The following is a 24,340-nucleotide window of genomic DNA, read 5'->3' as shown; positions in this document are numbered from 1 at the left end:
AGGAATCCATCAAAATCCTAAAGAAGAACACAGGCAGCGAACTCTTCGACCTCAGCCGCAGCAACTTCTTCCTAGAAACATCGCCAAAGGCAAGGGAAGCAAGAGCAAAAATGAACTACTGGGACTTCATCAAGATAAAAAGCTTTTGCACAGCAAAAGAAACAGTCCACAAAACCAAAAGACAACCGACAGAATGGGAGAAGATATTTGCAAATGACATATCAGATAAAGGGCTAGTATCCAAAATCTATAAGGAACTTCTTAAACTTAACACCCAAAGAACAAATAATCCAATTGAGAAATGGGCAGAAGACATGAACAGACATTTTTCCAAAGAAGACATGCAAATGGCCAACAGACACATGAAAATGTGCTCAACATCGCTCGGCATCAGGGAAATACAAATCAAAACCTCAATGAGCTATCACCTCACACGAGTCAGAATGGCTAAAATTAACAAGTCAGGAAAGGACAGATGTTGGCGGGGAGGCAGAGAAAGGGGAACCCTCCTACACTGTTGGTGGGAATGCAAGCTGGTGCAGCCGCTCTGGAAAACAGTATGGAGGTTCTTCAAAAAGTTGAAAATAGAGCTACCATAAAATCCAGCAACTGCACTACTGAGTATTTACCCCAAAGATACAAATGGAGGGATCCAAAGGGGTACGTGCACCCCGATGTTTATAGCAGCAATGTCCACAATAGCCAAACTATGGAAAGAGCCAAGATGTCCATCGACAGATGAATGGATGAAGAAGATGTGGTATATATATACGATGGAATATTATGCAGCCATCAAAAGGAATGAAATCTTGCCATTTGCAATGACATGGATGGAACCAGAGGGTGTTATGCTGAGCGAAATAAGTCAATCAGAGAAAGACATGTATCATATGACCTCACTGATATGAGGAATTCTTAATCTCAGGAAACAAACTGAGGGTTGCTGGAGTGGTGGGGGGTGGGCAGGATGGGGTGGCTGGGTGATAGACATTGGGGAGGGTATGTGCTATGGTGAGCGCTGTGAATTGTGCAAGACTGTTGAATTACAGATCTATACCTCTGAAACAAATAATACATTATATGTTAAACAAAAGAATAAGAAGATAGCAGGAGGAGTAGAATGAAGGGGCGGAAATCGAAGGGGGAGATGAACCATGAGAGATGATGGACTCTGCAAAACAAACTGAGGGTTCTAGAGGGGAGGGGAGTGGGAGGATGGGTTAGCCTGGTGATGGGTATTAAAGAGGGCACTTTCTGCGTGGAGCACTGGGTGTTATACACAAATAATGAATCATGGAACACTACATCAAAAATGAATGATGTAATGTATGGTGATTAACATAACATAATAATAAAAAAAAATTGGGCAGTTCTGCTCTTAACACTGTTGATGAGAATGCAAACTGGTGCAGCCACTCTGGAAAACAGTATGGAGATTCCTTAAAAAGTTAAAAATAGAGTTACCCCAGACCCAACAATTGCACTACTAGGTATTTACCCAAAGGATACAAAAGTACTGATTCAAAGGGGCACATGCACCCCAATGTTTATAGCAGCATTATCAATGATAGCCAAATTACAGAAAGAGCCCCAAATCCATCAACTGATGAACAGATAAAGAAGGTGTGGTATAATATTACTCAGCCCTCAAAAAGAATGAAATCTTGTCGTTTGCAATGATATGGATGGAGCTAGAGTATATTATGCTAAGCATAACCATATTATTTCATTCATATGTGGAATTTAAGACATAAAACAGATGAACATAGAGGAAGGGGAAAAAAGAGAGGTAGGCAAACCATAAGAGACTCTTAAATATAGAGAAAAAACTGAGGGTTCATGGAGGGGAAGTGGGTGGGGGATGGGCTAAATGGGTGATGAGTATTAAGGAAGGCACTTGCAATAAGCCCTGGGAGTGATATGTAAGTGATGAATCACTAAATTCTACTCCTGAAATCAATACTTCACTATATGTTAACTAACTAAAATTTAAATAAAAACTTGAAACAAGGGAGGGATGGGGTAGCTGGGTGATGGACATTGGGGAGGGTATGTGCTATGATGAGTGCTGTGAATTGTATAAGCCTGATGAATCACAGACCTGTACTCCTGAAACAAATAATACATTATATGTTATTTTTTAAAAAAAAATTAAAATAAATAAATAAGGCAGGCCTGAATAGACATTTTTCCAAAGACATATCTTGGCCAACAGGTGAATGAAAAGAGGCTCTGCAACATTAATTATCAAGAAATAACAAGTGTTGGCAAGGGTGTGAAGACAGGGAAACACCTGTGCACTGTTGGTGGCAATGTAAATGGGTACAACCACAAAGGAACACAGTATGGAGGTTCCTCTAAATATTAAAATAGAACTACATACGATCCAGTTATTCCACTTATGTGTATTTTCCCAAACAAAACAAAAACACTAACTTGAAAAGATATATGACCTCCATGTTCATTTCAGGATTACTTATCAGTAGCCAAGACATAGAAATAATCTAAATCTCCATCCATGGTTGAATTAACAAAGAAGCTGAGGTATATATACATATATATATATATACAACAGAATATTAGTCAACCACAAAAAAGAGTGAAATCTTGCCATTTGCAACAACATGGATAGACTTAGTAAGAATTATGCTGACTGAAATAAGACAAAGTCAGAAAGATAATTACTGCATGATCTCTCTTACATTTTGAATTTATAAATTAAATAAATAATAAATTAATAAACCAAGCTCTCAGATACAGATTGGTGATTGCCAGATGTGGTGAGTGAAGGGTGGGAGAAACAGAGAAAAAATAAACTAATAGGGGCACACGGCTGGCTCAGTTGTTAAGCGTCTGCCTTTGGCTCAGGTCATAATCCCAGGGTCTTGGGATCGAGTCCCGCATTGGGCTCCCTGCTCCACGGGAAGCCTGCTTCTCCCTCTCCCACTCCCCCTGCTTGTGTTCTCTCTCACTCTCTCCGTCAAATAAATAAATAAAATCTTAAAAAAATAAACTAATAGTTATGTACAGATAGAGAGCCATGTATTACACTAATACTTTTGCCTGCAAGACTACAGGTGCTTGTTTAACAATGGAACACAGTAATCAAATGATGCCTGTAAAGCTTAGGGTTAGAATGACATTAGACATTATTGGATACACCTACATTTTTGCACCTGTAGTTTTACAAGCTCAAGTTAGAAAACCTATCATGTTAATAAAAACATTGTTTTCAAATTTTAACAAGCATTACAGAATTATGTAATAATGCCCTTTGTAATTCTAACAATTGCCACCTTTCTTCTAAAGGATAAGCCAACATATTTTAAAGAGGTGATTAAAAATATAGAGCCACTTTTATGGAAAGCAATACTATTTTAAAAATGCCAAGTGTGCAAGAGACTCATTAAACCTTAGAAATATTCCAGTAAAATATTCAACATCATTCCAACTTAGACTAAAAACCAAAACAAAACAAACAAAAATCTGAATTAGCTTAATATGAGGAGAAAAGAATAATGTTTATATCTATTCAACTTATTCTCGTAGATCAGAGAGGAGTATCTATTTTTTATATATATTATCCTTTTATTTTTTTCAAGTTTTTATTTGAATTCCATTTAGTCAACATACAGTGTAACGAATTCCAGTTAGTCAACACAGTGTAATATTAGTTTCAGGTGTACCACATAGTGTTTCAACACTTCCATACCCGGTGCTCATCACAAGTGCACTCCTTAATCCCCATCACCTATTTCCCCCATCCCCCACCCAACGCCCCTCTGGCAAACACCCATTTGTTCTCTGTAGTTATCTTAACTCCCTCTACTGTTTCTTGGTTTGCTGCTCTCTCTCTCTCTTTTTCCCCTTTGCTCATTTGTTTCTTAAATTCCACATATGAGTGAAATCATGTGGTATTTGTTATTCTTTGTCTTATTTTGCTTAGCATAATACTCTAGCGCCATCCATGTTGTTGCATATGGCAAGATTTCATTCTTTTTTATGTTTGAATAATATCCCATTGCATATATATCTATGCATATAGACAAATATATCTTTGCATAGATGGTCCAGTTTCATTCTTCTGCATGTCACTGTCTAGTGTTCCTAACACCATTTGTTGAAGAGACTGTCTTTTTTCCCATTGGATATCTTTTCCTGCTTTGTCAAAGATTAATTGACTATATAGTTGTGGGTTCATTTCTGGGTTTTGTATTCTGTTCTATTGATCTATGTGTATATTTTTGTGCCGATACCATACTATTTTGATCACTACAACTTTGTAATACAACATGAAGTCAGGAAATTTGATGCCTCCAGGTTTGCTTTTTTCTTTTTCAAGGTTGCTTTGACTATTTGGGTTCTTCTGTCATTTCATAAATTCTAGGATTGTTTGTTCTAGCTCTGTGAAAAATGCTGTTGATATTGTGATAGGGATTGCATTAAATGTGTAGAGCGCTTTGGGTAGTATAGACATTTTAAGGATATTTGTTCTTCCAATCCATATGCATGGAATGTCTTTCCATTTCTTTGTGTCATCTTCAATTTCTTTCATCAATCTTTTAGAGTTTTCAGAGTACAGGTCTTTCATCTTTTTGGTTAGGTTTATTCCTAGGCATCTTACTGGTTTTGGTGCAATTGTAAATGGGATTGATTCCTTAATTTCTCTTTCCACTGCTTCATTATAGATTTCTAGAAATTCAACAGATTTCTGTGCGTTGATTTGTATCCTGTAAATTTACTGAATTCATTTATCAGTTCTAGCAATATTTTTGGTGGAGTCTTTCAGGTTTTCTATATAGAGTATCATGTCACCTGTAAATAGTGAGGTTTTTTTTTTTAAAGATTTTATTTATTCATTTGCGAGAGAGACAAAGAGCTCTTCCTTGCTGATTTGGATGCCTTTTTTGTTGTTGTTGCTGTTGTCTGATTGCTGTGGCTAGGACTAAATAAACGGGTGAGAGTGGACATCCCTGTCTTGCTCCTGACGGTAGAGGAAAAGCTCTCAGTTTTTTTCTATTGAGGATGCTATTAGCCATGGGGTTTTCATATATGACCTTTATTATGTTGAGATATGTTTACTCTCAACCTACTTGGTTGAGGGTTTTTATCATGAATGGATGTTGTACTTTGTCAAATGCTTTTTTTTTTTTGCATCTATTGAAATGATTATATGGTTCTTATCCTTTCTTTTATTAATGTGGTGTATCACATAGCTTGATTTGTGAATACTGAGCCACCCTTGCAACCCACGAATAAATCCCACTTGATCATGGTGAATGATTTTTTAAATGTATTGTTGGGTTTGGTTTGCTATTATTTCTTGAGAATTTTTGCATCTGTGTTCATCAGGGATATTAGCCTGTAGTTCTCTTTTTTAAGGGAGTCTTTATCTGGTTTTGCTGTCAGGGTAATGCTGGCCACATAGAATGAATTCAGAAGTTTACCTTTCTTTTCTATTTTTTGGAATAGTTTAGAAGAGTAGGTATTAATTCTTCTTTAAAAGTTTGGTAGAATTTGCCTGTGAAGCAATCTGGCCATGAACTTTTGTTTGTTTTGGGAGTCTTTTGATTACTGATTCAATTTCTTTGCTTGTTATTGGTCTGTTAAAATTTTCTATTTCTCCCTGTTTCAGTTTTGTTAATTTATATGTTTCTAGGAATTTGTCCACTTCTTCCAAGTTGTCCAATAAATAGGCATATAGTTTTTCATAATATTCTCTTATAATTGTTTGTATTTCTGTGGAGCACTTTTGTTTCATAACTTTCATTTTAGCTTTGTAAGAGACTAAGCAACTTTACCTTTACTATATATCTTAACAGGTGAATTGCATTCTTTCATATGTGTTATTGTTACAAATTAGTGCCCTCTCTTTTTAGCTTTAAAAAAGTCCCTTTAACAGTTCTTATAAGGTCAGTTTAGTGGTGATGAACTCTTTTAACTTTTGCTTGTCTGGAAACTTCTTTCTCTCTCCTTGCCTTCTGAATGATAACTTTGTTGGGTAGAATATTTTTGGTTGAAGTTTTTTTTCCTTCAGCTCTTTGAATCTGTCATGCCACTGCCTTCGGGTCTACAAAATTTTGGCTGGAAGATCTGCTCATAGTCTTATGGGGGTTCCCTTGCATGTAAGAAGTTTCTTTTTTTTTTTTTTCTGTTTGCTGCTTTTACTATTCTCTCCTTGTCTTTAACTATTGACATTTTAATTATAATGTGTCTTGGTGTGGATTTCTTTGTGTTCTTCTTATTTATGATTTTATTTACTTGGGTCCTTTCTCTTTTCTTTTTGGAAGTCTGGCTAGAGGTTTACCAATTTTATTAATATTTTCAAAGAACAAGCTCCTGGGTTCATTGGTCTGTTCTAGTGGGTTTTTTTAGTTTCTATATTATTTATTTCTGCTCGAATCTTAATTATTTCCTTCCTTCTGCTGGCTGTTGGTTTTATTTATTGTTCTTTTTCTAGCTCCTGTAGGTGTAAGTTTAGGTTGTTTGAGATTCTTCTTGTTTCTTGAGGTAGGCCCATATTGCTATATACTTCCCTCTTAGAAGTGCTTCAGCTGCATCCCAAAAGTTTTGGACCTCTGTTTTCATTTTCATTTGTTTCCATGTACTTTTAAAAATTTCTTGATTTCGGGCGCCTGGGGGGCTCAGATGGTTAAGCATCTGCCTTCGGCTCAGGTCATGATCCCAGCATCCTGGAATCGAGTCCTGCATTGGGCTCCCTGCTCCTTGGGAGCCTGCTTCTCCCTCTGCCTCTCTCTCTCTCATGAATAAATAAATAAAATCTTTAAAAAAGATTTCTTGATTTCTTGGTAGACCCATTCATTGTTTAGTAGCATGTTGTGTGACCTCCAAGTATGTGTGGCCTTTCCAGATTTTTTCTTGTGGTTGATTTCTAGTTCTAGTTTTATAGCATTGTGGTCAGAAAAGGTACATTGTGGTCAGAAAAAAATTTCAATCTTTTTGTATTTGTTGAGGCCTGTTCTGTGACCTAATATGTAATCTATTTTGCAGAATGTTCCATGTGCACTTGAAAAGAATGTGTATTCTGTTTTAGGATGGAATGCTCTGAATATATCTGTTAAGTCCATCTGGTTCAGTGTATCATTCAAAGCCATTGTTTACTTGTTTATTTTCTGTTTATATAATCTGTCAATTGAGGTAAGTGGGATGTTAAAGTCCTATATTATTATTGTATTATTGTCAATTAGTTATTTTATGTTTGTTATTAATTGTTTTATATATTTGGGTGCTCCCATGTTGGGGGTATAAATATTTATAATTTGTATATCTTTTTGTTGGTTTGTCCCCTTTATGACTACATAGTGCCCTTCTTTGTTGTTTTAAAGTCTACTCTGACTTTTTTTTGATGTCCATTTGCATGATAAGTGTTTCTTCATCCCAACACTTTCAATCTGCAGGTGTCTTTAGGCAGCATATAAGTGAGTCTTCTTTTTCTTATTGGTTCTGGCATCCTATGTCTTTTGATTGAAGTGTTCGGTCCATTTACATTCAGAGTAATTATCGACAGATATGTATTTATTGCCATTTTATTACTTGTTTTGTTGTTGTTTCTGGAGATTTCTCTGTCCATTTTGGTCTCTTCTTTCCATCCAAAGAGCCCCCTCTAATATTTCTTGCAGGACTGGTTTAGTGGTTGTGAACTTTTTTAGTTTTTGCTTGTCTGGAAAACACTTTATCTCTCATTCTATTCTGAATGATAACTTTTTTTTTTAAAGATTTTATTTATTTATTTGAGAGAGAGAGAGAGAGAATGAGAGATAGAGGGTCAGAGGGAGAAGCAGACTCCCTGCTGAGCAAGGAGCCCGATGTAGGACTCGATCCCAGGACTCCAGGATCATGACCTGAGCCGAAGGCAGTCGCTTAACCAACTGAGCCACCCAGGCACCCTGAATGATAACTTTTCTTGATAAGAGTATTCTTGGTTGCAGATTTTTCCCATTCAGCACTTTGAATAGTTCATGCCACTTACTCTGGCTTGCAAAGTTTCTGTTGAGAAATTTCCAGCTAGCCTTATGGGTTTTCCCTCGTAAGTTAAGGACTTCTTTTGTCTTGATGCTTTTTTAAAAAAGATTTTATTTATTTGAGAGTGAGAGAGAGAAAGAGAGGGAGGGGGAGAAAGAGAGAGAAAGAAAGGGAGGACACAAAGGGAGAGGGAGAAGCAGATTCCTTGCTGAACAGAGAGCCTGATGCGGGGCTTGATCCCAGGCCCCTGGGATCATGACCTGAGCTGAAGGCAGACTCTTTGCCGACTGAGCCACCCAGGTTCTCTGTCTTGCTGCTTTTAAGATTTTTGTCACTATATATTTTTTTAACTACAATATGTCTTGGTGTTGGCCTGTTTTTGTTGATTTTGATGGGAGTTCTCTGTGCCTCATGGATTGGCATGTCTGTTCCCTTCCCCACATTAGGGAAGTTTTCAGCTATTATTTCTTCAAATAAATTTTCTGCCCCCTTTTCTCTCTCTTCTTCTGGGACTTCTATAACATGAATGTTAATTACATTTGATGGAGTCACTGAGCTCCCGAAGTCCATTCTTGTGTTGCATAATTCTTCTTTCTCTCTTTTGTTCAGCTTCATTACTTTCCATTACTTTGTACTCTAGGCCACTAATTTGTTCTCTGCTTCTTCCAGCCTTCTGTTCTTTGCATCAAGCCTGTTTCTAATCTCATTTATTGCACTCTTCATCTCTGATTGATTCTTTTTCAACTCTTTTATCTCTGTGGTAAGGGTCTCATTGATGTCTTCTATTCTTTTCTCAAGCCCAGTGAGTATTCTTATGATTACTGTTTTAAATTCTCCATCAGGCATGTTACTTATATCTGTTTCACTTAAATCTCTGGCCATAGACTTAGTATTCATTTGGGATAAATTCCTCCATCTTGGCATTTTTTTCTAAGTTTCTGCCTTCTTCTGTGTTTTAGAAAAGCCAGTTATGGCTTTTGCTCCTGAAATTAATGACCTTGTGAGAACGTCCTGTAGTGCCCAGGGCCTGGAGCTTCAGGGAGTGTATCTGGTATGTGCTGTGTGCACTCTGCTATTGTGTTTTGGTTGTTCTATCCTTCAGGCCAGTCATCTGCAGAGGTTCTCCTTGCCTGCTGTGGGAAGTGCTTGGTCCCTACCTGACTGTGGTGAGTTTTAACTAGGTGTGCTCTGGTATGTTTGTGAAATGAGACCCGACATTACCCCCACCAGAACCAAGGCCATGAAGAACTCTCTGGTTGAGAAATGTGGTGTGGGCAAAGGTTTGTGCTGGTCTTCTCGGGGAGGGGTCTGCTGTGCTGGGACTAAGGTAAGCATGACTGAGAAGGGTTGTTCCACCAGAGTGTAGGGTGGTGGGGCTTAGTGTAAGCAAGTTAGGTAGCCAGTGTCGGTGCTGTGTTGCTTCCTGCAGGTGACTCTGTGTTTATGCTGAGGAGTGGGAGAGGGAAATGGTGCTGGCCAGCTCCTTGATTCCCAGAGAGGCATCTCTGTGAATGCTGCCTTCTCAGGGATGCACTTGGAGAAGAGCGAATAATCTCCCCTGTGTGCCCCAGGTGTTCTTTAGATCAGTCTTGCCACACTCTCTGCCCCCCAGGTTGTTTGCCTGCCCTCTCTCCAGGAGCAGGTGCAGTGCCCTCTGGGATCTATTCCAGCCAAGCACTCTGTACTTTAAAACTCCAGGCTTTAAGCCCCACTGTTTGCAAGAATTCATGAAATTCAGCCCTCTCGTTTTCAGAAATTCAGCCAATGGATTTTGGGAAGTGTTCTCCTTGTGCATTCCCTTCTACTCTTCTCTTGCCATTTTCCATAAGGATGGCTCCCTCCCCTCTGCACCACCTGTGATCCTTTTCTCACTGGAACCACATCTCTGCACTTCCTACTTTTTTGGTGTACTTCCTACCTCTTCTCTTTTAGTTGTGGAGTTTGTTCTTTAGTCTTCAGGTCAATTTCTGGGATTGTGTCAGTCAGTCTTCAGGTCGATTTCTGGGGTGTTTTGAATGACTTGATAGTTATATAGTTGTGTTCATGGGAAAAAGAGAGCCTAGGGTCCTCCTAGTCTGTCACCATCTTCCTCTATATTATCCTTTTAATGTATTAGGTATGTCAATATTTTCTTGAGAATTTTTTATGTTCATAAAAGGTATTGATCTGGAGATTTTTCTTGCAATATATTTGTGGTATCAGGGTAATGCTGACCTCATAAAATGAATTGAAAATTGTTCTCTTTTATTTTTCTGAAAGAGATTATATTATTTTTCCTTAAATATCTGGTGAAATTCTCTGGTCAAAACATGTAAGTCTGGAGGTTTTATTTTGGAAGGTTTTTAACTAGGAGTTCAGCTTCTTTAATAGATAAAGAACTATTCTGATTATCTGTTTCTTTTTGAATGATCTTGGTAGTTTACGCTTTTGAAAAATTTGTCTGCTTCATCTAAGTTGTCAAATTTATAGGAATAAAGTTCATAATATCTGGGACTCCAGTGACACAGATATATACACATTCATAGGTTGCAGAAACTGTTCATTTTTAATTTTTTCTTCTTTTTTAGATTGGAGAATCTCTACTGACCTATCTTCACATTCACTGATTCTTTCCTCTGTCATCTCTATTCTGCTACTTAGCACATTTACTAAATATTTTATTTCAGGTACTGTATTTTTCTCTTCTAAAATTTTCATTTGTTTCTTTTCTTATTGTTTATATTTCTCTTTTGAGAAATTTTATGGTTTCATTCAGTTCATTTTGTTTATGGACCACAGTTTTGATAGCTGCTTTAAAATTTGGGAGTAATTTTGGGACACCTGGGTGGCTCAGCCAGTTAAGTATCTGCCTTTGGCTCAGGTCATGATCCCAGGGTCCTGGGATCAAGTCCTGCATTGGGCTCCTTGCTCAGCAAGGAGCCGGCTTCTCCCTCTACCTGCTGCTCCCCCTGCTTGTGCTTTCTCTCTCTGACAAATAAATAAATAAAATCTTTAAAAATAAAATAAAATAAAATTTGGAGTAATTCTAACATTTGGGTCATCTTGGAATTGACATCTGTTAACTGTCTTTGAAAACTGGTCACATTTTCCTGATGGCTTGCATGTTGACTATTGTCTTTCCCTTTAAAACTGGCCACATTTTGTTGTTGTTGTTGTTATTCTTTCAATGTCGAGTATTTTGGATTGTGTCCTGAATATTACTTTGTGAGACTATGGATCTTGTTAAAATCTTCTAGAGGATATTGATTTTTTTTTTCCTGCTCAAACCAGTTAGTTTTGTACCATAAGTACTGTCTCTTCTTCCATGGGCATGGTTCTAAGGCCTTAAGTTTTCAAACCCTTGGCTATATGGCTTTAGGCCTGTCTGATGCATGCATCACTCAGACATTAGTGAGGGATATGAGCATAGGTTTATATTGTATTTTAGTTCTCACAGTCTTTGCTATATGGCTCTCAATCTGTCCCATGCATGTGTCCCTCAAAAATGAGCCCGGGATTGGGGAGCAGCTGGCTCAGTTGGAGCCTACTTAAAACAAGGTGGTGGGGAATGAGCCTAGGACTAGTATGTTTATATATAGAATTATGGGATCACTTACCCAGATCTCTCATCCCCGGAATTCCTCAACTCTTGCTTAAAGTAGCTCCCTTTCCTGGTCTTCTGGCCAAAAAGATAGGTTTCTCTCAGAGTTTGGGCTGCCCATGCTGGCCACTGCAGTTCTACTGGGTGGTCACTCTTGGTTCAAAGCTGGGAGAGTAAAAAATAAAGCCATAAAACTTTACTCCGTATGAGTTGCTTTGCTAATTTGACTTCCATTCTCTATCCCGTAATGCCTTCATTTAGTTTTCAGTGACCACGAGTATATTTTAGTTGGGCTTTTAGTTGTAATTAGTGGGAGAGAGAGTTTGATCAGCTCTGAAAGTCCTAATATTTTTCTTATTTTTGAGCATTTTTCTATATCATTAGAATTCTTAATATTAACTTATGATCTCATTATAGCCTAGCATGTGTATTTTAATTATCCATCAATTCTCTTAATTTTTTATTTCTAATATCTTATTATTACAGTGATGTGTAAATTTGCATCTAGTTTTCTGATTATTTCTTTAAGAAATATTTTTAGATACAGAATGAAAACTAGTTCAAAGATTATGATAAGGCTCTTAAAGCATATTACCAAGCTGCTTTTCAGAAAGGCTTTGCTAAAAATAAAGTGTTATGTGCAACTTTTGCTAATTTATATAGAAAAATAGATTCTTAAAGTTTGGGATCACAATTAAGCAGAAATGTTTATTTTTTATGCTCAGGTATACTTTTTCTTTTGTAAACTATTTTTCTATGTCTATTACCCAGTTATTAGAATTATAGTTTTATAATAAATTTGTATGAGTTATAAATATATAAAGAAGAAATTATATGTGTATCTGCCCATTAGTGCAAAAGAAAAGCAGTAGAACAAACCAGAAACTAATGAAATTGTTTATTTATGGGGGGGAAGTGTAAGGGGAACAAAGCCGGAAAAACAGGGGAACGAAAACGGGGGAGAAGAGTTAGTGTGAGTGACACATCTCTGAATATAAATTTTTGTATAGTTCTGACTCATAGAACCATGTGAATGTTTTACAAACTTTAAAAAAAATAGATGGGGAATAAAAACTGATATAGAAACAGAACCAAATGAATCCAACTGTATTACTGTAACATAACCACTCCAAAGGGAAGGATGGAAAGGAAAGAACCAACCCAAGTTACTTGAGAAAACAATGTTAATTGAATATCCAAAGGCTAAACACAAAAGAAGTATATACAGATACTCTACTTCAATTAGCAGGCCTGTTTAGAATAGTAGTATAGGTTAGCAGTTTCTAAACAGTGTTAGGTGTATTTGAAGATTGAGGAAATAAATAAAAAATAAATAGTGGATATGAGGTCTAGTTTTCCAAGGAATTAAAAATGAGAACGGAATTTATAATCAACACTGTGGTGTTGGATTGAAATTGGAAGTATCAGTATGAAGTTTTTTTTTAAAGTATATATAGATGTAGACACAAGTATACTGATAGATGAAGAAATACATATAGTTGTATACACATATATTTTGTAGTTCTGTCAGCTGAGAGGATCTAGAAGCAGTGATACTCAGTACAATGAGTAGATCTTGCACCCAGACCTTCATTTCTAAGTACCATTCCCCAATAAAAGAATCAGGGCTATTTGGAGAAATGATTCCAAGACTAGAGTGGAAATATTACAAGAGAAATGTTTGTGCCAACACATCTGTGTGAAAAGGTATGGAAGTGCTAAAAATGATAGAGTCTATATAACTTTTCTATTGCTGCATAACAAATTACCACAAACTTAGCAGCTTAACACACACACACACACACACACACACACACACACACACACACACACACACACACACACATTATCAGTTTAGTCCAGGAGGTCAGAAGTCCCACTTGACAGGCAAGGTTCTCTGTTTAAGAGTGCCACAAAGCTGAAATCAAGGTGACAGCCAAGCTGTGTTCCTCTCTAAAGGCTCCAGGGAAGAACCCACTTCCATGTTCATTCAAGTTGTTGGCTAAATTCAGATCCTTGAGGTTGGAGGACTGAGGTCCCTCTTTCCTTGCTGCCTGGCTGCCGGGACTCACTCTCAGCCTCTGGAGGCTGTTCTCAGGTTCTTGTCACATGGCTCCCTTCATCTCAGAAGCCATAATTGCTCTTATATTGAATCTCTCTCACATTTTGCACTGACTTCTTCTGTCTCTGAGCTCTCCACCATATTTAAAGGGCTCATGTGATTAAGTCATACCCACATGGGGCACTTCATCTTATGATCAACTGGTTTGGGACTTGAATTACATCTGCAAAAATTTCTCACAGTAGTACCTAAATCAGTGATTGATCAAATGACTGGATGATACACCATGGTCTGGCAATCTTGGGGCCATATGAGAATTCTCTCCACCACAGGGTTGTATCAAAAAGACACAAGATACAGCAACCAATAAATAGAAATTGCTAGAACACGATCATTTAGGTCTGTGGACTCCAGGTAAGTGTTGAAATTCTTTAAAAGTAATCTTACCGTTTGCCTCAGTTTCAGGTATTGTCAGAGATCACTAGTAGTCTACCTACCTACCTATCAGGAAGATGGCAAAAATGTGCATTTTCATGTACTATAAGGAAAAGATACATATATTTAGTGCCCACTATAGGTTCGGCACAACCATCGTGTCATTTCATCCCCACTCTGCTCCTCTGAGGTGGTTACTAATTAGTGTCCCCGTTCTCTGAAGATGATGCCAAGGCTCAAATTGTTCAGTGAAAATCACAGCACTGCACAGGTGGCACAATTTCCATCCATTAACCTTGCAAATGCAGAAGTGCACTGCCAATGTTAACCAGTATTCACACAATAAAAAACATGTTAAAAAAAAGACGAAGAGCGCAAGGGCCAACTCAGAGGGCCTACCAGTGTTAGCTGTACAACAAAATGATAGCAATGCATTATAATTCATAGAATAAAATATATGCCCATTAATCTATACTGTTATACATCACTGAATAAAAAATGGGGGTGAAAAGAAAGCTCTTGCTTTACAGAATTCCAATTAATAGATGTAGGAGGGATAATGGAAATAGAAAGTTACCATTTGACATATACCAGAGCAGTATTTCATGTAAAAATCATGAACATATCCTAAAATTCATGGGCAGAATATGATAAGTGGGATATTTATATAGTCTCAAAGTATCTTCCAGAAGATAATTACTATGTAAGAGAAGATATTAACTTTATAACAGAGAAACCTGGCCAACATCACATTAACCAAGTAATCAAAGTTACAATCACCAATGACAAGTTGACATCCAGTGCCTTCTGGTGTGATGCACTAAGGATCCATCACTTCTACGGTGTTCTTACCAAAAATGTGTAAGTATGAGAAACATCAGACAAACCAAAATTGAGAGCTACCCTATGAAATAACTGATCAGTACTCTACAAAAAGTACTAAGGTGATGAAAGGCAAATAAATTCCAAGGAATTGGTTTAAAGGAGACTGAGAAGATACTACGACTAAATATAAAATGTGACCCTGGATTGAATCCTGGGCCCAAAAAAAAGATGTTAGTAGGACGATAATAAAATATTTTGTACATTTTTTGACATATCCTTTAAGAGTTGCCTGAAGTCACTCTTTCCATGGGAGTGGAAGGAGTCACTTAACTCCTAATAATAGTATCATAGAATTATATTAACATTAATTTCCTCATTTTCATAATTGTACTGTGCTAATGTAAGATGCTATATTAGGGAATCTGGGTGAAGTGTATACAACTTAAAAAAAATTCTTTTAAATTTCCATCTTAATTTATCCACCAATTTTGCCAAATCATCTTGAGGTTCACTAACAATTTTTTCTAAAAGAATGGGATTATTTCAAATCTCTCTCTACACACACATGTATGTATACATCTTTACATTTTCATATTCTATATATTAAATGTAAGTATTTATACTAAACTATATATACACCTATATAAAAATGTTCAGCCTTCAACATATTGATACCAAGTATTTTTCCTGAATCTTTATAATTTTGTATGCTATTTGACACATAATGCTCAAAAACTCAAATTGAGGTTTTTTTTTTTTTTCCAAGTAAGCTTTAACATTCATGGTGGGGCTTGAACCCACAACCCTGAGATCAAGAGTTGCATAGCTCTACCAACTGATCCAGCCAGAAACGCATCTGAGCACTCTTTGAATCTCCTATTCACTCACCTGCCATGTAGTATCCTATGAAATTTCTCGTTAAAGTAGATGACCACCTCCTACAGTTCATTAGGTGGACACGTCTTAGTTTTTACGTTGTTTCCAGTGTTTTACTATTTCCAATGTTTTACTATTTGCTCTCTGTGACACATCTTTTTTATGAACATCTTTGGTAAAATGCCTAGCTTTGGGATATGTTCCTAGAAAATGGTTGCCATTACCTGCCCATTAATAGAACACTTATTAATTTGCTCATGCAATTTTTATTGACTATCTACTATGTGACAGGCACTGTTCCTGGCAATAGGAAGAGCAGTGAACAAACACAGACCCCTTCCTACCCTCAAGTCAAACAGGAGGGGAAAGAAAGTTTGCCATTTTATTTCCACAGCAATTTAACTGCTTCCCCCACTTGCTTGCCATCCTTGTTATTTCAATTCCAATTCTTATCCTGAAATTTCTAGTGGCAACTTAAAGTGGAATTAAGTATAACTACAAAAAGCACATTTACTCAATTTTTTTAACCTACAATAAGGTTATTTATGAGAATTAAACAAGATGCAGTTAAAGTACTTAGTACATTGCTTGACAATAAACATAGCCTCTCTGAGGTAGATACTATTTATTGTTTCTCATTTTACAATTAAGGAACCTGGGGCTTGAAGATGAAAAATAACTTGCTTAATGTTACATAAGTAGAAAGTGGCAGTACAAGCCTTTGAATCATGTCTGACACCAAAGCCTTCTTAACCACAGTACATGTCCTTTGTTCTAGAATATTCTCATTAATGTCAACCCATACTTAAATCTACAGATATATAAAAAACATTGGGCTTTTTTTTCTCTCTCATGGGCATTTATCACCCTTTCTGAATTTTGGATCTACTGTCACCAACAAAAAATATACAAGGACAAGTTACTTGATTACAAAGCCAACATTCTAGATGTAGTACAAAAGTTAATTAACTTAATCATTGATACTCAACTCAAACACAAACTGCTTACTTTATTTTTTTAACAATGAAATAGTAATAACACAATAATTTAAGTTGTAACAAAGCCACCAAAAGAGCAAAATAAAAACAAAGCTAATTAAGAGGAGTTGCTTCATCTCAAATTAGTTATCTCCTTTAAATAGGAAAAACTACCATTAGTCTGGTGGTTCTCAAAGTTGTCTGCACATTAGGACTGGGGAAAAGGAGGACTGGTGCTTAAAAAAATAGCTATAACCAAGGCCCATCTCAGTTAAAGGGAGTCTCTCCAGTGGGGCTCAGGCAAGGGTTTCTGAAGTGTCGTCTGTGTTGAGAACAAGTCTTAAGTTAGAAGCAATAAAAACCATGCCGTCAAAACAATTCAAAACCAAGAAATTAAGAAATACAACTAAATTTCTTTCTTTTCATCCTAGGAAAAGGGGGGAAGCACCTATTTGCTCCTCATTGTTCTTTATCCATTTAGGATGCCCCAACAAATATCAAACACTGGAAACTATGCAAACGTGCTACCCAAATGAAATTCTCACTACTTTACATTTAGAAAGTTCTTTTAAAACTATACCACCTTTAACCCCCTACATTTTAAGTTTGCATAGATGTTTCAGTCAGCTATCCATTCAACTTAGAGGAGTCAATACAATGTACTAGAAAGCATTTTATTAATAAGAGTTATTATAAAACAATATTCATTTCATGTACCACAAATTAACTTTTTGGTACAGAGAAGAGGAATATTTGAGTGTTCCCCACCTACTTCTAAAACTGTCAGAATTCCTTTCTATAAGATCAGTATTTTCAAATTGAGTCTAAACACAAATTTTTCTTTAAGAGTACATATATAAAACACTTCCCCTGTAACTGCACTACATCCTTGACAAATCCCTTTTGAAAGTTTCAGCACTGACTGTAGGCATTTATCTTTAAAACAACTTTTCCTCATTTTTCAGGCTTGGGAATGGTATCACATCAAGTATGGAAAATAACTTTTTTCCTTAAGAATATGTGAATTCATTTAAGAGGTGCCTCCTCAAATTCAGAAGAAACCTATTCTTCAGCCCCTCTGTCAGGACTCCATGTCAATCTCAACCACTTCATCCTTGCCCTGAAGCGTTGCTTCTGGCAGGTTGTCTTCAACTACATCTTCAATGTCTGCCAGATCAATAGGTGGTAAAGGATTCCTCCAGTACTGGAAGGTGTTATACTGCCAAAATTCTTCATTGAGCTTTAGGGAGAAAAGAAAGATGAAAGTACATCAACGGTTTATAGAAAGTCATTTTTTTTTTTTCAGGAAACAAATATTCTTGTTTTAAAAGCAAACTCACATTAAGATTTTGTGGTCTTTTACTTTGCATCCTCAACAAACACACCTTTAAATTCTGCCTAATCAAAGTGCTTCATGGACTCAGTCAAATCTGTGCATTTTCATATTCATGGATTTGTGAAAATATTTTGTTAGTAGTTTAAATTTAAAAGAATTTCTTCCAAGAGCATCTTTTTTTTTTTTTAAAGATTTTATTTATTTATTTGACAGAGAGACACAGCAAGAGAGGGAACACAAGCAGGGGGAGTGGGAGAGGGAGAAGCAGGCTTTCCAATGGAGCAGGGAGCATGATGTGGGGCTCGATCCCAGGACCCTGGGATCATGACCTGAGCCGAAGGCAGATGCTTAATGACTGAGCCACCCAGGCGCCCCCAGGAGCATCTCTTCTTGATAATTTTTTCCTATTTTTCAACCAAAGAAAACATTGGAAAACGGTCTTAAATTTTTTTTTTTTTAACCTTTCAGTGAGGGAAACAATTGAATACACACATACCTAAAACTTATTTTTGGTCTTTCCCCTGAGGTTTGGTATTTTAAGGGATTAACTTTACATTCGCTAAAATATTGTGATGCCTTGTCAAAAAACTTTAGGCTATAAACATGCTAAAAATCAAGAAAATCTTAAACTGATTATTTTATTAAAGATACAATATTTGGTACATGGCAGGACTTTTAAATCAGTATACTAACACTGACAAATCCAAGGTGAGTACTGTCCTGTTTAAGGGTCAACAGATTGATTCAAAGGAATCAACAGATTCCTTTGAATGGCTGTAATATTGTTTCAAGTTACTATGAAGTGAAGCTGATGTTCCAATGAAGTTCAAAATTGGCACAGAATTTCAAAAGCAACCCAAAAATACTTTGTGCAAGGAAGCAGCACTGGAATTATATACAGGATTCCAAGGTGACCAGTCTGAAGGTTAACACTCTACCCAGATGAGTATTTATTATCTATTCTACTTGGTTGTGTTTTCACTTTAGGCTCATATTTGCTATAACACCACTATCCAACAGAAATATAATGAAAGCCACGTATGTAATTTTAAAAAGTAAAAAAGAAACAGATGGAATTACTCTTAACAATATTTTATTTGACCTGATATATCAAAAATATTATCATTTCAACATGCAGTCAATATTTTAAAAAATTAATGAAATATTTTACATTCTTTTTGTCATACTAAGTTTTCACAATCTGGCAAGTATTTTACACTCCCAGCACTATTCAGACTGGCCACATTTCAATGCTCAATAGCCACATGTTGCTAGTTACTTTACTGGACCACACAAGCCTATTAGGAAATTTCAGTAGGAAGTACACTGAGTGCCTTAGACACTAAGGCTTAGAGAATTAAGAGTGTCTTTGGAATTTCTTTACACTGGGGGAAAAAAAATGCAGTAATTCAAACGATGCCCCTCCCAAAATTCATTTTGATAAGCAAGAAGGGTTAAAATATCTCTGCCTTTTGGAAAAAATCTGTTCAAAATATCTACTTATAAACATGGGCCCAAAAAAGATCCTTTAATGACATCAGTGTAACCTAGTAAGCTAAGAGCACAAACTTTGCCACCAGATAGACCTGGGTTTGCATGATAACTCCACCACCCACTAACTCTGACCTTGATCTAAGTCTGTTTCCTCATCGGTAAAATGCAGGGCTCTTTTTCTTTTTTTTAAAAATATATTTCTACCTGGGACGCCTGGGTGGCTCAGTTGATTAAGCGACTGCCTTCGTGCTCAGGTCATGATCCTGGAGTCCCGGGATCGAGTCCTACATCGGGCTCCCTGCTCAGCAAGGAGTCTGCTTCTCCCTCTGACCCTCTTCCCTCTCGTGCTATCTCTCATTCTCTCTCTCTCAAATAAAATCCTAAAAAAAATAAAAAAAATAAAATATATTTCTACCTATCTACTTATTTATTTTGGGGGGGAGGGGCAGAGGGAGAGGACGAATCTTAAGCAGGCTTCATGCCCAGCACAGAGCCCAACTAGGTCCATGATCTCACAACCCTGAGATCATGACCTGAGCCAAAATCAAGTCCAACGCTAAACCGACTGAGCCACCCAGGCGCCCCCAGGACTCTCTTTAAAATTAAGGATTAGTACTGTAGGGCGCCTGGCTGGCTCAGTTGGTTAAGCGACTGCCTTCGGCTCAGGTCATGATCCTGGAGTCCCGGGATCGAGTCCCGCATCGGGCTCCCTGCTCATCAGGGAGTCTGCTTCTCCCTCTGACCCTCTTCCCTCTCGTGCTCTCTATCTCTCATTCTCTCTCTGAAATAAATAAATAAAAAATCTTAAAAAAAAAAGGATTAGTACTGTAATTGCTCAATACTGCTAGATATTATAGCCCAAGAAACCCATGAATCATTCATTACTTTCTTCTTAGGAATAGGAAAAAAAAACATTTCTTCTTACTTTCCATTAAAAATAGCTAATAGTGAAGGTCAGCACAGAGCAATGAATCTGCATAAAGTGACACTATCAGGAGAAAACATAAATATTTAATTAAGTAATACCTGGTTTTATTTTAGTTCTCTGGCTAAAAACACCAAAACAAAACAACAGAAAAAAAAACAACAAAAACATCTGAGACAACTCAAAAAATATTGAGGTTGTAGGACAGAAAAAAGGTATCATTATTCTGCCTAAACTGAATCCTCAATGTAGAAAGGACATTTTTGAGAAACTTTTTCCTAAATGAGATCCCAAGGGTGAGAGTAGGGACTATTCCGAATGCCAGGAACCAGGGAGACATATACTGCATGAATTGAAAAGCCTTTTTAACTTCTCCATGTTTTCATTATACCCTGTATCTTGGTAATTCACTGGAAATCCCTTAAAACAAAAAACCTCCATCTTTGGAGGCAGGAAAGAGGGCTGGAGAAAACATGTTCCTCTCTTAAATTTGCATTAGACAAGAAGCTCACAAACAAAACTAACAAAAGGAAGAAACACGAGAATTCCTAGGTTTTTGCCAAAAGAAAAGAATAGGGATTGTCTTGGTGAAGAAGGTACCCCTATGGCCAAACTTAGTCCTTGCCATGGAGCTATAGTGACTAGGAAGCAGAGCGGCCAGATGTAGTCACTGCTGTGAAAGATACTGGTGTATGGGGCCCCTGGGTGGCTCAGTCGTTAAGCGTCTGCCTTCGGCTCAGGCCGGGATTCCAGGGTCCTGGGATCGAGCCCTGCATCTTCCTGGGATCGAGCCCTGCATCGGGCTCCCTGCTCGGTGGGAAGCCTGCTTCTCCGTCTCCCACTCCCCCTGCTTGTGTTCGCTCTCTCGCTGTGTCTCTGCCAAATACATGAAATCTTAAAAAAAAAAAAAAAGATACTGGTGTGTCTAAGAGATTCTAAGAAGGGGTCTGTGTCAGTCCACTAAAAAATCCTCCATATTTCCTTCTTATCAACCTGTGGCATACTGCAGTCAATATGTTCTGGTAGAAAAGACAAGTCCATATATGGGTGGGGCGCCAAAATGGTCTCAAGAGGAAGAGTTTTCAAAGTGCACAGTAGTTATCTCCATATCAAATAGGTCTGGATGACTATCATTCTGGGGTTACTTTAGGGTTTGTCATTGGCAACACATGCTGTAACTGTAAATTCTAACTATTCTGTTTTCAAAACGTAAGTGCTATCATTCGGTTTTAAGTAAGCGGATTTTGAACATCTAAAAGCAACCTGGAAAAAAAAAAAGTCTAAAAAAACCCGTTTTCTAAATTCCAAGACAACTGGGGGTGGAAATATTTACAATTTAGAATTTCATCCAGAAATCCTCGTTACTGTCCAAAGGTAATTTCTCACAACCACAGAAAAAGCTCCTTCCCAACTACCAAATTCTCATTTTATTGGGTTTTTCACCAAGAAGTCCTGCCAAAGGAACCTCAATTCACTTTTTGTCTAGCAAGGCATTAGGTAAATTCCGCATAAGATACTTAAAACATTGGCAAAATGTGAGATGGATGCTATGATGTGGTGCTTGAAGAGTTTGGTGAATTGAGCCCTATATTTGGTCTTCCTATTCCCAAAGCTTCTGGTAAGTCAACCCAGAACTGCCAAAAGGCAGCCTTTAATTCCTAAGTCTAGACCAAAGCTGTCCAATATATAATGCCAGCCACAAACATAAATTTTTCTAGTGGCCATACTAAAAAAAGTACAACAGGTAAATTTTCATACATTTTATTCAACCAAGTATCTCCGAGTTCTTTCAATGGGTCATCAATATAAAAATTTTTGAGATCTTCGAAATCTAGAGCGTATTTTACACTTATGGCACCAACTCCATTTGGACTAGTCACATTTCAAGTTTTCAGTTGTTCCACACAGTTAGTGGCTGCCATATTGAACAGCACAGATCTAGACAAATCAGCTCTTAGGTGCCGAGATGGGGCAGGCTCGTTCCCCAAAGAATAAGAACTCTTATATATGATCCTAGTATACGGTTTACTTTAGGGTCCAAATTAATTTTCAACAATGGTCCTTCCTCATTGGATCCGATCTAACCCTGTGAGTTTTTAAATGCCTTTTCCCAAGATAGGGACGAGGGGCCTTCCTCTCTACCAAAAGTGCTGTCCCATGCTTGCAGGCCATCCAAGTGATGGCCACCACATTGGTCACCCTCTTTAGAAAGAAATCTATCACGAATTCTTGAAGAAATCACTGTTAAGCCAAGGAAGGCGCGCTGCACCGAGAAATTTCTCCATTTGAGCAGACCTATCGCGGTTCACGGTCAAAGTCTCCGGAAAGCTCAAGTCTGTCGTGACCCACACTCCTGCTTCCCTCTTACACAGGACAGGCACTGAAGGTGCAAGCCCACGTCTACCTCACCGGACGGTCTGTTTTCCCCTCGTTTAGCCAGGTGCTTTCAGCCCACAGGACTCTCTCTCCCCAAACGCTGCCAAGAGGCCAAGGGCTCTGGGGCTCTTCCTGTGTAGCCTAGGAGTCCGAGTCCTTCCTGCAGCAGGGACCCCGGCTTTTCGCCTTTTGGGGCTTCTTGATGAACCCGAGTCAAGACGGGAACAATCTGTTCCCTCCCGGGGCGCGCAGTGGCTGCGTAAAGGGTGATGCCCTATCCCCTCACCCCGCCCGCCCTCTGGAGCGCTCAGCCAGCCCCCAGCCCCTACCTGGCGCGGTGCTGCCCCCCAGTCTCCCCGCCGCGGCTCTGTGCGCCCCGCCCCGTCGTCGCCACCGCCCCTCGGGGGCCGGGCGCCCCGGGGCTCCTCCCCTGGCCCCGGGGGCCGCACGGGAGGCAGCGGCTGCGGCGGCTCGCCCGTCTCCAGGCCTCGGCCCTCACGCTGCACGCCGCCCGGAACGCTGCTGTCCTGGCCGTCGCGGCGCTTGCTGGGCGAAGCTGAAGGCTCAGTCATAGCCCCCGCGTCGATTTTGCGCTTTCGGGGCAGCTCCGGGACGCCGACCGGCTGCCCGGGATGGGAGGCCCCCGGCGGCGGGATCCAGAGCGGCGGCGGCTCCTCGGGGAAGTCGCAGAGCAGGAGCCGCTTCCAAGGCACGTGGAACGTCAGCGGCTCGGCCGCACGCCGCTTGGCCATGGGCTCCGGAGCCTCGGGCGGAGCCCGCCCGGCGCGGGAGGCCGAGCGCGGATAACTCCGGGGGCGGAGGGCGAGGGCGGAGCGCGCGAGGGCGGGCGAGGACCTGCTCAGGGCGAGCGGGCGGCGGGCAGTTGGGGCGGGCGGAGTGGGTGGGGCGGCCGGGCCCGGCGCAGCCCGCGCGCGCTGCCCTCACTGCGGCCGAGCTACTGCCGGACGTTGGGGAGCTACCGCGAAGCGGCGGAGATTCGAACCTGCGCATAAATGTGCGCGCGCGTACTCGCGCCGGGCAGGCGGAGCCGCTGGTTGGTGGAGACTCGCGAGGCGCGCTCCCGAACGCCCCCGCGGCCGGAAGTGCGCGCTCGGGGGTTGTGGCGGAGGCGGAGGGGGGGGGCGGCGGGAAAGCGGCCCCGGCTTTATTAAAGGCCCAGTGGCTTGGTCCCCCGGAGGGCGTGACCTTGTTTGCCGAGGGGTGGGGAGCGGCTGTGCAAATCCCGAGCTTGGTAAAGCGGTGTGGGTTTAAGACGTTTAGAATGTATTTGTTAATATTACCTTAACTCGAGTCAGTGGCCTCAGGGACGCTTCCAGGAGGTTAAAATCACCTCCAGGAGGTACAGACTTGCAGCAAACTAATGTTGAGAGGCTCCAGCGCCACACTGAATGATCATTTCAGGCGGACTGCTGTACGGGGGGTGGCGGCTGAGGGAAGTCGCTAAAGCCAA

At 39.3% G+C, this 24,340-nt stretch overlaps 1 protein-coding gene across 1 annotated transcript; it reads right to left on the bottom strand.

Annotated features, from left to right (window-relative positions):
- Nucleotides 1–15,696: 15,696 nt before the first annotated feature.
- C13H9orf40 (chromosome 13 C9orf40 homolog) lies at nucleotides 15,697–23,998 on the bottom strand. The gene is made up of 2 exons (XM_027615258.1): nucleotides 23,199–23,998; nucleotides 15,697–17,978 (listed from the first exon to the last, which is right to left on the bottom strand). Exons 1-2 carry the CDS (start codon nucleotides 23,619–23,621, stop codon nucleotides 17,820–17,822), a joined length of 582 nt encoding a protein of 193 aa, XP_027471059.1. The 5' UTR covers nucleotides 23,622–23,998; the 3' UTR covers nucleotides 15,697–17,819.
- Nucleotides 23,999–24,340: the final 342 nt, after the last annotated feature.

The sequence above is a fragment of the Zalophus californianus genome, chromosome 13 (genome assembly GCF_009762305.2).
Source record: "Zalophus californianus isolate mZalCal1 chromosome 13, mZalCal1.pri.v2, whole genome shotgun sequence".
NCBI classification, from domain to species: Eukaryota; Metazoa; Chordata; class Mammalia; order Carnivora; family Otariidae; genus Zalophus; species Zalophus californianus.
The sequence above is the reverse complement of the archived record's forward strand: the minus strand, read 5'-3'. Positions and strand labels throughout refer to the sequence as shown.